Raw genomic sequence first — 16,141 nt, forward strand, 5'->3', positions numbered from 1 at the left:
CAACAGCTTGTTGAGGATCAAAAAGAGGAGGAGTCTCAGGAGTAGAACCCATATGTACAGAAGCTGCAACTCTTTTATTCTTAGTGAACTTAAAATCTGAGGGGAATCCATGAAGCTTGTAACACTTGTCTACTGTGTGCCCAGACTTCTTACAGTACTTGCAGAATAGCATGGATTTCTTAGAATCAAAATTCACTCTTTGAGGATAATTTCTGAAGTTATTAACTTGAGAGGAACCAATCTGAGGAGCAGGAGAGTGGGCTAGGAATGAGGCTGAATCAGAAGAGAACATAGGGGAATCAGATTTGATCTCTCTCTGCTTTTCATCTCTGATCAAAATAGAGTATGCCTTTGCAACTAATGGTACTGGACTCATCATCAGGATGTTGCTCCGCATAGTAGCATATGTATCATTCAACCCAGACAAAAATTGAACAAGTTGTTGTCCCTCAATAAACTCAGGCAAGGCACCACAAGTGCAAGGCCTACCAAAAGTACAGTTACCAATTTCATCCCAATAACCCTTCAACTTTGTAAAAAACATAGCTATATCAGAAGATCCATGTGTAGTGGATGCTATGGCTCTTTGAATACTATAGTATTGAGAGGTATTTGCAATACCATACCTCTCCTCTAGATTATCCCAAGCCTCCTTAGTAGTTTTGTAATACAATAAAGTCTTGGATATGTCCTTAGATAATGCATTCATAATCCAAGATTTAACCATGTTATTGCATCTCCCCCAATGAGGATAGAGTGCTGAGGTAGGTGCAGGTTTGGGTAGGGAACCATTGATAACTTTGAGTTTGTTTTTAGCTGAGAGTGAGATAATCATACTCTACATACCCTATCCTAGCAAAAGGAACAGAGACTAACACTGTACCCGAAGTATCAGAAGGGTGAAGATATAAAGGATGAAAAGAATCGAGATTAGGGTTTAAATTTGTGTTTGGAGGTTCAGGCACAATAGGTGTTTCAGAATCAATAGCCATGATTATGAAAAAATCATAAGGAAAACAACAATTCACACAAAATATCTATCAGAATATGCAAAGATTGAGAAGTAATGTCACCAATTGTGCGAGAAACCCCTAAAATATGTTGATGGCGCGAAGCTTGAAATTTCAAACAAACTTTGCATCAACAACACAAATTGAAGACAAAATTGACATTAATACTGAAAACCGCAGCTCTGACGAACAAAAATCACCAAAATTTGCAGAAATCGACGGTGCAACAAAAAATGTTCTAGATCAGAAAATCGAACAATAGAAACGTAGTTCCTCCCGGAATTAACCAGGTTTGCTCTGATACCATGTTAAAATCAAAGAAAATGAAAGAAATCAAACCAAATTTAGCAAGGTGAGACCTAGAATGTTCGAGAGAAAAAGACGACATAGAGAAAGATATTTCTCATTCTCTTCTGTAAGAACAAAATTGGTCTAGTAATTACAATCATCTAACTATTTATAGTATGGGCCTGTAATGTTACTACAACAGAATAAATAATTGGGCCTTATAGTATGGGCCTGTACATAAAAAAGAAAACAGAACTAAGTTAGGCCTTCATCTACTCTAACAAAATCGAACTGAAATAAGTTCGGTTCAGTTCGGTTTTCTGATTCAGTTTGGTTTATTTCGAATCGATTTTCGATTTGAACATTATTATATTGGGCTCTTTCTATATAATAATTGGACTGGCGAATTTATTGGTTTTCTTTCAAAATTTCGGCTTCTTTTGTCGCTTGAATGTGACAAATCATAAATTTGGTTTGTTATTTTTATAAATTTGATTTGCCAAATACTATTGTTCAAGAAGGAGAGAAATATAACAAAAGATAAGCTTACCTGGACAGCAACAAGAAATCCGACGACAACGAAAACTGATGGAGCACCACTGGTACAAGCATATCAATGGCGATAGAGAGGCACAGTTGAAGCTTGAAGAACCCTAGTGGCAACTCAGAAAAAAATGGTAAGTATTGGTAGAGTTAAAAGTCATAAGGAATGAGAAATTAGGAATAGCCGATTGGGTTACTTATTTGGTTTGGGTCTTTGATAGACTTCAAAATTGGGCCTATATTATTACCTATGGGCTTAGCCTATATATAACTTGAAAAATCTATCTGCTAATAATTCGGTTTTTCGGTTGGCCGAACCAAATAAATTAATAATCAACAACCGAACTGAAAAATTGAAATTTTAAAATTTTAAACTGAAATCGACTGAAAAAACCGAATAACCGAAACCGAAATAAAAATATTTTCGATTCGGTCGATTTCTTCGGTTCTGACCGAAATATGCCACCCTAACGTCAACGGTCAATTTTCCAGGTAAGACATAATCTTGTTCATTTTAATTATATACCTTATAGATATATTACTATTTAAAACTCTGATTACATGAATATGAGAAATTGAAAATTAGCACTTTAAAAGGTTTTGGAGGCGCATAGTTCTATATAAGAATTCACAAAAATTGAACATAACTTAATAGAATTCTCATAAACAATTGAGGTTTCGAGTTTAAAAAGGTATGTCTTTTCTTGTTAGCGACTTAGATATGTTTTTGTGCTCGACTTGATGTTATTTCAGATGTCTATTCAAAAAAGGCTATTTTAGCGGCTCTATTAATTTGCACCAAGTGTACAAGTACTGTTATTCTTTTACTTTTATTATTTACTTTTTTCTTTTATTGTTTAGGAACATAACTAGCGTATCTTCTTGATCAATAAATTGTTATGCATTCAAGTAACTTTGTGATAGTATCAAGACATTAACTCTATTGATTGCTATGGTACGAAATAGAAAACGTTCAATGTTTGAGCTTTAAATATTAATTAATAGATCTGACGATTTATGTCGCGTCAATAAAAGGATTTTTTTTATTTTCTTTTGATTTTTCGACATTCTGTGACTAGATCCTCAAATGACATATTTGTACCAATTTTTTGTCTTTATAAGGTTGCAGACATGTTTACAGAAAAAGAGTTAGAAAACTTCATGGGTGTGTTAAAGAGAGGATCGGACTATGTCGAGATCGAATGTGGCTGTACTGTTACCAAATTTGGTGACACAAATGGAAAGCTCAGAATTTTCCCAGACGGGAGGCTTGAAATTGATTGTCAATGCTATCGTGGTTGCCCACAAGGTCCTATTTATTTTTCATTATTATTATTATTTCATAGATTTTTTTTCCACCTAGTTAACAAGGAGCCGAAAACGTCCCACTAACGGATCTATACTAGACACAACGGTTCATGAACAGAATCCAATACGTTTAGCTCAAACTATATGTGTGTTAGAAAAATATTGACACATCTATTAAAGAGCAGAATTCTCTGACTTTAAATCTTGAATTCACCACTAAACTAAGCGAAAAAGGGATTCGATACCATGTATTATAGTTTGAATTATAGCCTCTTATTTATTGAATTGTCCCCCTAGAAAACTTGTTTCTTTGGTTCTTTTGGCAGTGAAATTATCACCAATTGAGTTTGCAAAACATGCTGGGAGGAAGACGGCAATTCAGAATTGGAAAAGCCAAATTTGGGTAAATAATAAGGAAGGGCGAAGAGAAAAATTGTGGAAGACATGTTTGTTGAAGTATCACACCGATACATTCCGTAGGCCTCTTCGTGGCCAAATCATACATCGTGATGAGTTCATTTGCTGCACTAATTGTAACAAAGAACGTCGATTTCTTCTACGGACTAAAGAAGAATGCAGGATTTATCATGATGCTGTTGCTAACAAGGATTGGAAATGCTCTGATATGCCTCACAAAAGGTAATATTAATTCCCGATTTCTTGTGTTATAGTATTAGTGTCTTTTAATATGTTGTAACAGGTAATCTGCTTTATTTGTTCAGTTTGTTTGTTTTTATGTTATGTGAAATAGGTTTACTATTAGTTGGTAATAACTAGAAAATATATACTACTTCAATGGCTAAATAGATTATTGAAAAAGTGACAATCAATTGATAAAATAATGCTTGGAACTATATATCGTACAGTGACATAGAAGATACATGCTTGTAGCTTGTACTTGATGTGGGTAATCTTTCAGCCTTAGAACAGCAATTCAGCTCTTGAATGATTCGTTTCTTGATTATTTTTCATAATCAAAGAAACATATTACCAGCATTTTCTGATTAATTGATTATCTGTTACAAATATTCAAACAAAATCACACATGCACATAACCTACATGCATTTCGGATATATAGGACATGAGATACAACTGGTTTAGGCGTATAATAACTGATACCTTGGATTTGTGAGATAAAGAGGTGTTTTAATTGAAGAGTTTACATTGATATTCGAACAAATCAAATTACTTTACTAACAACACTGTGTGTGTGTGTGTGTGTGTGTTTTTTTCTTTCCAGAATGAGTTGCAATGATGCTGAAGAAAGAGAAAGTAGAAAAGCATGCAGGGCTTGTCCCAGAACTGCTAAATGCAATGGTTGCGTGAGGTGTGTTTGCTTTGGTTGTAGCATGTGCAAATTCGAGGACTGCAATTGCCGTGCATGTGTTGACTTTCTTAAGAACATTTGATGTTAGACGACTACCTGCTCTTTTGCTTGTATACAACGTCTCATAGTGTGGATTCATATAGCCGATTCAAGTTGTTTGAGATTGAGGCGTTGTATACAACATTACCTTTTAAGATTTTATAGATTTTATGATTTTTATGAGATTGGTCCAAAATTAGATTATTATATATATCTATTAATAGCAAAAAGAGAAATGTAATCGGGATGGTCCAATATCCAGAAACATTCAAACGTGACCAAAGGTGTGAAATGCAACATTCTCTTAACGGACAAACGGTATTTCTTCTCAGTTGTTTCATAGTTTGAGTACAACTTAAATAAATAGTTTATTAGACATTTCTTATTTAAACGAAAAATGAGATAGAGAAAGAGAACTGATAACTAGCTTAAATAGCTAATAAACTGCGGTATATATAACAAGAGACATCTAGGAGCTGATAATCTGTGTAAAACAAAGTTAAACAAGAAATAAATAAATTGACACAGAGCTGACATGCGTTCAACTGGTTTCTTTTTCATTTTCAGCTCTTTACTGGTACAAGTTTACAACAAGTCTAACCCCATCCTACTTGTTTCTTTTCTTCCAAAAATTATACGAGTTCGCCTACAAAAGGGACCAACAAACTTTTTAGTCTACACTTTGCATTTTCCAGGAGTACAAAGGACAAACATACAAAAGAATATCCACAACAAAACCAACAGATATAGAACAGGAAGGCTTGAAACTCTATGCAAACTGTGCAGAATCCTCGAGCCTTTTTCACCAAGGACTGCTCAACTTCACAGCTAAATAATATGTATCTGAATGAGGTCTTGGAGCACATACTACGACGCCAGTTGCACAAGATGTACCAGCGAGCAACATGAATGCACATGCTATGACTAACTAACATACTAATATTTGATCTGGTCAGTCAGCGACACACAGTCAATGTAAGATGTAAAAGATGCCATCTTTACTGCATTCCTCCACAAATTTGAAGATACATTCAGCATTATTCAAGATAGCTGAATATTCGTGTAGCCTGCATTCTGTTGGGCACCATAACTTCGATTCCGGCCTTTGCCTCTTCGAGAATTAGAAATGTTAGCAGCTAAAGAGTTGCCAAGAATTCCTAATGCATTAGCTCCCAGTAACTTCAAGCCAAGACTTTTAAACAAATATGACAATTTACAATCATTTCCACCCTTCACCAACTGCAACTCAACCGCCTGCTCACGAGACACAACCGTATAAAGCTGCAATGGTTGATTTAATAAATGCTGAGGCATATTATCGGCCTCCTTGCCACAAGACAGTTCTGCATTAAGTTCATCATTGAATTTTGCAAAAGTAACTCTCATGAGTCCTAAAGATTTAGAATCATAGGTCGAAGGATCAAATACAAACAAGAAGTCCTCGAATGCTAGATCTGGCCTCTTGAACAACTCTTCCAATACATCATTGCTTGGTCCGACATTCTTTGGTACAGTTTTCCTTGGATTGTTTTGCCTCCCTTTCATGGATTGGGAAATGCGAGAAGCTTCTCTTAAGCCACTCAAATAGGCGCCATGCATGGTGGCTGGATGTTGTCGAATTGTAGCCTCTCCAGCAAAAAACAGCCGACCTTCAAGATTTTCTGCGAGTACGTCGTAATCACTGCCAGAAGACTGAACGCGAACATGTGAATATGATCCAAACGAAAAGGGATCACTTCCCCACCTTGTACATATGGATTGTATAGGATCAGGCACGTTTATGCCTTTTGGCTCATAGATGCCTGTCAACGCAGCCAGATGAATATGAGACCAGATTTCATGTTCTTCCTCAAAGAACAAAAACAGGGAAAAGAAAATTAAATCTATCTAGTCCTGCATAAAGATGGACGATACATCCGCAAGGAGATCGCCAAGTGGTTGAGACATGGGAATAAGGCTGGAATACCAACTAAACACTTGGTATGAACCCATCCGCTCCAGCCTAAGTGAGCAGGATCTTTTTCTTTTTTGGATGTTATTGAGCAGGATTACCTGGGAAACCTGCTGCTTGTAAGCTGGATGAGCTGTCTGGTGGATTAGTCAAGGTGCTCGTCGGCTGACCCAGACACCACCGATAGAAAAATATAAAAATACAAAAAAGAAGATGATACCTTTGAGAATGCTCATAACTCGATTAATTAAAGTGGCTGGCTCTGTGGATTCAAAAAGTTGAGCAGCATCACCAGCAACAAGTGCAATAAGAACTGGACCCCCAGAAACAGTATGATAACTGTAAAATAAGAAGAACTCTCCTCGTCTATGGCTATAATGGTTGAGGCAACCAAAGGTATCCAAGTCTTCCCCCCAAAAAACATGAGGGAATACCATGGCAACCTTATTCAGCAACCCAAATCCTAGCCTATCAATAGCTTCAAGCTTCTTCTCAGGTAACTCTGGTTCAAATCTAATTAATTTTCTTTTTAGTACCCCAAGAGGAACAGTACAGAGGACCATGTCTGCCTGAAAAACTTGGCCCCCAGCGATGACCTCTACTCCTTCATTTCCATACTTTATTGTCTGAACAGTCTTGCCATAAAATATAGGAACTCCTTTACACAGTGCTCTGATTATACCCCAATTTCCACCAGCAAGAAAACAATGATCACCGCCCATTTCATAAGGATCATCCTGATCCCAATAGGCAGCAGAGAGTTTTGAGAGGCATCCAGCATTTGCATATTCCAAGTTTGCAAAATGCCAATCCAGAAGTTGCCGCTCCTCTGTAGTTTTAGCCACAGCGTATAGTTGTCTAAGCATCTCCAAAACGGAGCCCAACGAGATATCATTAGCCAATCCACTTACTATTTTTCTTAGCTCGGTAGCTTTATCTAGTAGCTTATTGAAAATGAGTTCAATTCTGGAATCAATTTCTGCATCAACAGGAGCTCCATCAGGCTTGTATAAAGGACACTTATCTCTAACTTTATGAAGCGGAATGGAAAGTTGTCTAGCCAAAACTCCCAAAGGATTTGCATGGATACCAGTTATGACACTGCCACCAAGATCCACAGCAGCAAACTTGCTCTTCCGCCCCATTTTCTGAGTATAAACTCTCCCTCCGGGTCGGTTCCTACCTTCAAGGATAACCACCTTGAATCCAAATGACATCAGTTGCCTTGCTGCAGCTAAACCAGCGAGTCCAGCACCAACAATAATTACAGACCCTTCACTAGGTTCCTCGGGAATAAGAGATACAATTGACGGTGAAACCCCAAAATTTATATACCCGTTATGCAAAAGAAAGTCATATGCTACGGCCACCAGATGATCATACTCGGCACTTACAGTTTCCCTTATCTTTCCTTTGGACAGCCAAATATGCACATTCTCTCTCCATTTTGCAAGGATATGGTTTCTCACAACAATGTAATCATTTTGCTCTTTCCCGTCCAGTTCACTTACGACTCCAGCCTTTCTTTCTTCTTCAAGAAGGTCATCGATGGGGAAGCCCAAAGAAATAGCAATCATGGCCTCTATTTCAGTTTCTTTCTCCAAATCTTTCTTTGTTCTATTCCTCTTCCTCACAGAGCCACCCAACTGCTCCTCTATCAACTCATCCATCAAATTCTCATTATAATTCCTTGAAGCTACCCTCATTCTGACAGGTCTCTTTGAGATCGAACCCTGTGATTTTGGGGTCTCCATTTTCTTTCCTTTTTTCTTTTCTTCCAAGCTCTAAATGATGGATCCAATTCGAAAACAAATGGATCTTTTAGCCTATTATGGCTTCAGATATCATGAATTTTAGCGGTGAATGTGAATTCAACCTAATTATCGGTCCATATTTACTTCAAAGTTCAACTGTCTGGGTAATTTGCTATCAACATATCAATTTAGTTCAGTCTTGAGCAATCTCGGCAAGGTAAAAGAAATTTTCCAGAAAAAGGGGGTGTTAAAAGTTGACCATTTACTACTAAAAGAGGCAGTCGTTTTGTGGAAGGACCGAAGGAGTAATAAAGTACTGCATCTCAATTCCCAATTCAAACTATACTATGGCATACAGGGATTAGGGTTTTTGTCTCGTGAGGAACAGTGAGGAGGAGGAGAGGGAAAGAGCAGGAATGAAAAAGGGGAACTTACAGCTTGATTCAGGCGGAGAGAAGCAAAGATTGACAGCAGAGAGCTTTACTCCGGCGACATTTGAAATTGGCGGGCCAAAATCATTCATCGGCATTAGGGTCCGAATTTAAAACTCCATTCATTTGTTATTTTCGGCCCAAGTGCACAAACCCATATTTTTTAGAGGAATTTACATAGAATATGACCTTTCTACAACTGCTTTGATAAAATTACATATATACAATTTATTTTAAAATTTACAACTTTTCATATTCTTAATATCTATCTTAATATTCTCTCACCTAAAATGTCCTAATGTCTCTCTTACAATTTTCTCTCATCTAAAAATATCTATCATATTAATTTTTTCCTAATTTCTCCATTAATATATTGTATATTTCTTGTATGAATTATATGTTATATAATATATATATATATATATATATATATATATATATCATGTATATATATACATGTGTATATTAAAAAATATACAATATTATATTATAAGAGAACTTGGGCGAAACAAGGTTTTGCGTTGACAGAGAGGTGAAGAAGAATCAAATTTGGGGGAATCCTTTGAGATTTTTGGATGGTGTATAGCATAGGGGTTCTAATAGAGAGAAATAATTTCGTAAAAAAAATTTAAAACTAAAAAAGGCTTTCTTTTGGTAAGGAATATGATTTGATTAATGCATAATACAAGGGGATATGATTTGATTGATGCATAATACACGAATGATTAAGGCAAGTGGGTTTTTATAGTGGTAATCAATATTAATAAATTGGAGAAATTTTAGGGAAAAATAAGGATACGTTTCCAAATAGGATTCCTCATTAAAAGGAATCTACCATATTTTTAGAGTGTATCTTTTATATTTTGTTGTAGAATTTGTAGTTCTAATATAAGTAGATTATAAAATATTTTATAAATTCATAAGTAACAACAAAAATTTATAGTCGAAATTTATAAACATTTTAAAGTTTAGCCCTCTCCGGGTCTTAGTTAGGATCTGGCAGTTCAAAACTTCAGACTCAAAGGTCTGAAATAAAAAAAAGAGAGAATAAGAAGGCAAAGGAGGAGGAAAGATGAAGAGCAATAGTCTAAAGGTGCCAAATCTTGCTAGACTTATAGCATGTTTGGTCAAGCTTCTCCAATTTTGAAAAGCTTGGTCAAAACTTCAATTTTGAAAGATATTTCTTGCCTATGAGCTTAATTTTAAGTTGCTCGTGGACGAGCAAAAGTTTAAGTGTGGGGTGGTGATAAAGGATGAAAAGTGCATGTTTTGAGTGTGTTTGTGTGTTATGCCCTGTGTGAATTGCAGGAGTTTACACCGCTTTTGAAGTGAAAATATGTTCAGTACGTGTTTCTTATGTGTAGGAACAAACTTATGCGGAAAAGGATCAAATAGGAGAAAAATTGGTGAAAAAAAGCTGACCAGAAAAGTCGCAGACAGCGAAGTGAGGTTCGCTTCACCAGACCGGGACCAGAGCAGAAGAAATCAGAAACGTCCCGGACAGCGAAGCGAGGTTCACTTCGCCAGACCGGGACCGGAGCAAAAGAAACCAGCTTCTCCAATCCAAAATAGAAAAATAAAAATTCGCCCCATAGAACCCTAGTCGCTATAAATATATCCTAACACGTGCTTCTGAGGGAGAAACACTACTTTGGAGGGAGAGAAGACTTTGGAGAGGCAAGAACGCGCTTGGAGAGGAGAAGGATTCAACTTTACGTGTTTTCCTCTTTCTTCCTATTTTCCATTGCTATGAATTCTAGTCTTGTATTTGTGCAAACAACTTATGAGTAGCTAAATTCTCATCTAGGGTTTGATGGAACCTATTGAAGGATGATTTTTCCACTGCGTTTAATATGCATTTGCCATTTACTTTTCTATACTTGTTCAACTATTATATTATTGTTGTTGGTTGAAGGGCCTCAATTGACTGTGCCTATTTAGTGTGTACTGCTCGAGAGAAAGGATGCATTTAGGTAGTTGTTGAACAACAGCACTCTTAACGTATTTGAGAGATCAATACGGAGGATTTAAAGGCGGGATTAGAGATGACAAAACCTTGGTGCGATCATAGTGAGCGGTGAATTAGTGCCAACTAGCGTAGTTTGAGAGAATACGTATAGTAAATTGTGGTAGTTTCTTGAGAGAGAGCAACGACACTTAAAGTACTCACGATCGGTAGAGAATACTTGGGCGAATTTATAAGAAACGTAGAGGGGGGGATTCCAACAATAGGGAATATCAAATCCCTAGACTTTTCCAATCTTGTCTACAATATTTTCTTTGTTAGTAATAAAATTACAGCTTTCTAAATACCTTGCTCTTAGTTAGTAAACACTCAGACCATTATTTAATATTTTTGAAGGTTGATTACTTGAATTCTTGCGAAACTAGTGGTTATGATTAGTAGGTTACTTTCCTATGGGATTCGACTCCGGACTTGTAAATCAGATTATATTTGCAACGACTTCTAGACCTCTTAGGAAGCATAGTTGGGTGTGATCAAATTTTAGCGTCGTTGCCGGGGAATTAACAGTATTATTAATTATAGCAAGAAGAATTTCTAGGATTCTTAGTTTAGTCAACTTTCTTGACTTTAGTTTCATTACATTGAAATTCTAACGTTTGTTGTCTTGTGCATTACAGGTACATGCCTAGAAACTACTCGAGAACTGGTGAAATGTTTGAAGCATTACCGAACCCTGAGAAAGCTTTCAAGACATTAAATCGTGCGAACATGAAAGACAAACAACAACAGTACCCAAGAGAACAAATTGAACTAGACATGGGTGACGTCATAAACAATCAAAACAATAGTAACAATGCGAATGACCCGAACAATCAGGCTGTGGTACCTATTGTTGCAGAAGCATCCTTGTATGATTGGGCACAACCCACCGCTAAAAATCTGGCAACCGCAATTGCAGTCCCTCAAATACAAGCAAAATCATTTCAAATCACAAACAACATGCTATATTTGTTGCAGAACAATGGTTTGTTCTCGGGGTCTTACATTGAAGATCCTCAGCAACATCTGAAAAAGTACTTGTCGATTTGTGCCACACAAAGGCAACCAAATGTGACACCGGAAGCAATAAGGTTGTTGTTGTTTTCATTCTCAGTGATGGGAGAGGCTCAGACTTGGCTCAATTCGCTCCCCATAAACTCCATCACTACTTGGGAGGAATTAGTCAAGCAGTTTTTGAATAAATTCTACCCACCCAATAGGACTGCCAAGCAAGTTGATGAGATATTGAGCATTAGGCAGAAACCAGCTGAAACATTGCAAGAGGCGTGGGAGAGATTCTAAGGAATGCTGGTTAAGTGTCCACACCATGGCATTCCGTATCAGATGTTGGGACATAGGTCTTACATGGGGTTGGCAGACAGCTTGAAGGCCAACGTTGATGCTTCAGTAGGTGGAGCATTTTTTAGCAAATCATTCAGAGAGTGTAAGGTTTTGCTTGATAAATGGCTCAAAACTCAGGATGGATGACAAGGGACTCTACAATCACTCCGCTAGTTCACTCAGTAGCTCTAGACCCAAACAAATCCATGGTTGAGAATATGGCTATTATGATGACGCAATTGAGTATCCTCACCAAAAAAGATTAATGAGTCGGTCCAAAAGCAAGTGCACATAGCTAACACGAAAAATGGAGGATTACGCACACCATGCATTAACCAACCATATGTATGCTCGTGGAGTGTTGAGAGTGACAATCAGAACTATCAAGAGAATATGAACTATGTGGGAAATTATGGAGGCCAGAGGCAAGGTGGTCAGAATTGGGGGCAGCAGAATCAACAGTATAGACCAGCACAACAACAGTACAATAACAGCAACAATCTTGGAGTTATGCGACCATAGAGTCAAGTTGTGCCTTACCAAAGGCAACAATAATACAATCAGCAAAATTAGCAGCTAGCTTATCAACAGCCTCAACAAAAGATAGTGAGACAAGATGATGGGTTGTCTGAAATTAAAGAAATGTTGCAACAATTGATTGGGTCCAATGTAAAAATGGAAGAGAAGGCTGAAGCACATGACTCGGTGATAAAAGGCATTGAGATTCAATTGGGGAAGATATCTATGGCTCTAAATAATCATCCTCACTGGGACGTTACTTGCGGACACACATGTCAATCTGAAAGAGCAGGGCCCAAAGTAGTTGATGGCGGTGAGTTTGAGAAACGGTAGCGATCTTGATCTAGAGCAATTGAGGTAGATGAGTCAACTAAGTTAACAGAAGTAAGAGTGTAGCTAGCCTAGGAGGAACTAACAAAAGAGAAATAGGTTGCAAAGGAGACTGAGAAAATGCAAGAGAAAGCAATAGAAAAAGTGCCTGAGAAGGATCTAACTCAAATCACAGGAAAGAAGCGACCACCAACACCCTTCTCGCAGAGGTTGGCCAAATATCATAAGGATGAGTAATATAAGAAATTCATGGAGATGTTGAAGCAGATTCGGGTGAACATTCCATTGATTGATGCCTTGAGGGAGATGCCCGATTATGCAAAAATGATGAAGGAATTGATGTCTCGCAAGTTTGACTTTCAAGACTTGGAAACTGTGACACTGACTCATACCTGTAGTATTGTCATGACAAGATCTATAACGGAGAAGTTATGCAACCCAGGGAGTTTCATAATTCCGTGCACCATAAGCAACTATGCTTTTGCCAAAGCATTGTGTGATTTGGGGGCGAGCATAAACCCGATGCCAATGTCTATCTATAAAAGGTTAGGCATTGGAAGGGCAAGACCCACATCCATATTACTACAGCTAGCCGACCGAACGGTGAAGAGGCCATCAGGTATACTTGATGATGTACTTGTGCAGGTTGAAAAGTTTGTGTTTCCGGTAGATGTTGTCATTCTGGGCTGTCAGGTTGATGAAGAGATTCCCATAATTTTGGGAAGGACATTCTTGGCCACAGGAAGAGCTCTGATTGATTGTGAAATTAGGGAGCTAAAGATGAGACTGAACAATGAAGAAATAACGCTCAATGTGCAGAAGTCTATACGGTGACCTAGTAAGTTTGCTAACTGCTCTCTGATTGAAGTTGTGGATGTGATTCTGGAGGAGGAAGATGAGGCACTGAACATATAAGACCCATTAGCAGCCTGCCTGATGAACTTAGAAGAGGTAGATGGTGAGGACTTGGCGGAATGGAATTTGGCCCTTGAATGCCAAGGGTACTAGAAAAGAGAGCTCTGATTCGAGACTTTACACTTAGAAGAAAGAAAGACCCCTCCGTCTAAGCCATCAATTGAAGATCCACCTCAGTTGGAGATAAAACCATTATCGTCTCACCTCAGGTATGCTTTCTTATGACCTAGTTTGACATTACCTATTATTATCTAATCTGGTTTGCTAAATGTGCAGGTAGAACAACTTTGCAGGTTCTGAAGGAATGCAAGACTGGAATTGGGTGGACCACTACAGACATAAAGGGTATTAGCCCAACGTTTGTATGCATAAGATTCTACTGGAAGATGGGCACAAACCTTCCAAAGAACATCAAAGAAGGCTGAACCCTAACATGGAAGAAGTTGTGAAGAAAGAAGTGATCAAGTGGTTAGATGCGGGAATAATCTTTCCCATCTCTGACAGCAACTGGGTCAGCCCAGTTTAATGTGTGCCAAAGAAGGGTGGAATGCTGTAGTGCAAAACGAGAACAACGAGTTGATCTCAACAAGGACAGTCACGGGATGATGAATCTGTACGGATTACATAGGGTTGAACAAGGCCACCCGAAAAAACCATTTCCCGCTGCCATTCATTGATCATATGTTAGATAGATTGGCTGGGAGGTCCCACTTTTACTTTCTGAATAGATACTCGGGGTATAACCAGATCTCTATTTCCCCGGGGGATAGAGAGAAAATGTTGTTCACCTGTTCATATGGCATCTGTGCCTTTCAGAGAATGTCGTTTGGACTATGCAATGCGTCTGCCACATTCCAAAGGTGCATGATGGCCATATTCACAGATATGGTAGAAGAAATAATAGAGGTTTTCATGGATGACTTCTTAGTGGTGGGGAACTCATTCGATGACTGTTTTATCAATATAAAAAGAGTATTGAAGAGGTGTATGGAGACTAATCTAGTATGAGCTGGGAAAAGTGCCATTTCATGGTACAGGAAGGTATAGTCTTGGGACACCTAGTGTCAAGTAAGGGCATTGAGGTAGACCGTGCTAAGGTTTATGTAATTGAGAAGTTTCCTCCACTCACTCCCGTCAAGGCCATAAGAAGTTTCCTTGGTCATGCCGACTTCTACATGCGGTTTATAAAAGATTTTCTAAAATCGCTAACCCTTTGTGTAAATTGCTTGAAAAAGATCACTCCTTTGTGTTTTCTAATGACTGCATTTTTGAGAAATTGAAGAAGAGGCGGGTGACTGCACCAATCATAGTGGCACTTGACTGGGAGCAACCTTTTGAGCTGATGTCTGATGCAAGCGACTATGATGTCGGGGCAGTTCTTGGGCAACGAAAAGATAAAGTCATGCATCCAATCTACTATGCAAGTAGAACCTTGAGTGGTGCTCAACTAAATTACACAGTGACCGAGAAGGAGATGCTAGCAGTGGTGTTCGCATTTGACAAAATCAAGCCATACCTGATAGACTCAAAGGTACTTATTTATACTGACCATGCTGCTCTCAAGTACCTAATTGAGAAGAAGGAGTCAAAGCTGCGCCTGATTTGATGGGTGCTACTGCTGCAAGAATTTGACTTGGAAATCCGTGACCGAAAAGGAACGGAGAACCAAGTGGATGATCACTTGTCTAGGCTAGAAGGAGCAGAGAAGAAGGTTGAAGTGGAAGAGATTGTGGAAAATTTCCCGGATGAACAACTGTTGGCCACGAGCCTTGAGGTAGTGCCATGGTATGCAGACATTGCAAACTACCTGGCTAGTGGTATTGTCCCCTATGACCTTTCCTTTGTTCAAAACAAAATTTTCTTCCGTGACTGTCGCATGTATTATTTGGATGAGCCTTATCTGTTCGGGATTTGTATTGATAACATGATCCGGAGATGTATCCCCGAGACAGACCAATCTTCTATTTTGTAGGCTTGTCACGCATCCCCATATGGTGGCCATTTCAGGGGAGTAAGGACAGCCGCGAAAGTGTTGGAGTCGAGCTTCTATTGGCCGACATTGTTCAAAGATGCACACCTCTGGGTGAAGAGTTGTGATGAATGCCAACGGACCAGGAATATTTCTCCCCAACATGAGATGCACATGAACCCAATTCAGGAGGTGGAAGTGTTTGATATATGGGGAATCGATTTCATGGGGCCTTTTGTCAGCTCATATGGAAACAAGTACATACTTGTAGCTATGGACTATGTGTCAAAATGGGTGGAAGCAGCGACACTCCCTACAAATGATGCAAAGGGAGTAATTGGTTTTTTGAGAAAGAATATATTCACCCGGTTTGGCACCCCAAGGGCAATAATCAGTGATGGAGGCATTCA

At 38.3% G+C, this 16,141-nt stretch overlaps 3 protein-coding genes across 3 annotated transcripts; 2 read left to right on the forward strand and 1 right to left on the reverse strand.

Moving 5' to 3' along the window:
• LOC109240499 (protein ULTRAPETALA 2-like) lies at positions 2,723-4,699 on the forward strand. Its single transcript, XM_019407158.1, has 4 exons — positions 2,723-2,796; positions 2,964-3,150; positions 3,476-3,788; positions 4,391-4,699. The coding sequence occupies exons 1-4, from the start codon at positions 2,794-2,796 to the stop codon at positions 4,557-4,559; spliced, it is 672 nt and encodes a 223-aa protein (XP_019262703.1). The 5' UTR covers positions 2,723-2,793; the 3' UTR covers positions 4,560-4,699.
• On the reverse strand, positions 4,991-8,936 carry LOC109223560 (lysine-specific histone demethylase 1 homolog 2). Its single transcript, XM_019387926.1, has 2 exons — positions 6,688-8,936; positions 4,991-6,318 (listed from the first exon to the last, which is right to left on the reverse strand). Exons 1-2 carry the CDS (start codon positions 8,219-8,221, stop codon positions 5,558-5,560), a joined length of 2,295 nt encoding a protein of 764 aa, XP_019243471.1. The 5' UTR covers positions 8,222-8,936; the 3' UTR covers positions 4,991-5,557.
• Positions 12,674-13,681, forward strand: LOC109234409. Its single transcript, XM_019400393.1, has 2 exons — positions 12,674-12,846; positions 13,246-13,681. The coding sequence occupies exons 1-2, from the start codon at positions 12,674-12,676 to the stop codon at positions 13,679-13,681; spliced, it is 609 nt and encodes a 202-aa protein (XP_019255938.1).

Source organism: Nicotiana attenuata, chromosome 1 (genome assembly GCF_001879085.1).
Source record: "Nicotiana attenuata strain UT chromosome 1, NIATTr2, whole genome shotgun sequence".
In the NCBI taxonomy this organism is placed as follows: Eukaryota; Viridiplantae; Streptophyta; class Magnoliopsida; order Solanales; family Solanaceae; genus Nicotiana; species Nicotiana attenuata.

Excerpts from the sequence above, each read along its gene's own strand:
- LOC109240499 (XM_019407158.1), top strand. Across the intron at positions 3,151-3,475 it reads CTATCGTGGTTGCCCACAAG|TGAAATTATCACCAATTGAG; the intron begins GTCCTATTTATT and ends TTCTTTTGGCAG. Across the intron at positions 3,789-4,390 it reads TCTGATATGCCTCACAAAAG|AATGAGTTGCAATGATGCTG; the intron begins GTAATATTAATT and ends TTTTCTTTCCAG.
- LOC109234409 (XM_019400393.1), top strand. The coding sequence starts at position 12,674 with ATGGAAGAGAAGGCTGAAGCACATGACTCGGTGATAAAAGGCATTGAG. Across the intron at positions 12,847-13,245 it reads GGCGGTGAGTTTGAGAAACG|TATTGTCATGACAAGATCTA; the intron begins GTAGCGATCTTG and ends TCATACCTGTAG.
- LOC109223560 (XM_019387926.1), bottom strand. The coding sequence starts at position 8,221 with ATGGAGACCCCAAAATCACAGGGTTCGATCTCAAAGAGACCTGTCAGA. Across the intron at positions 6,319-6,687 it reads AGTTATGAGCATTCTCAAAG|GCATCTATGAGCCAAAAGGC; the intron begins GTATCATCTTCT and ends CTGCGTTGACAG.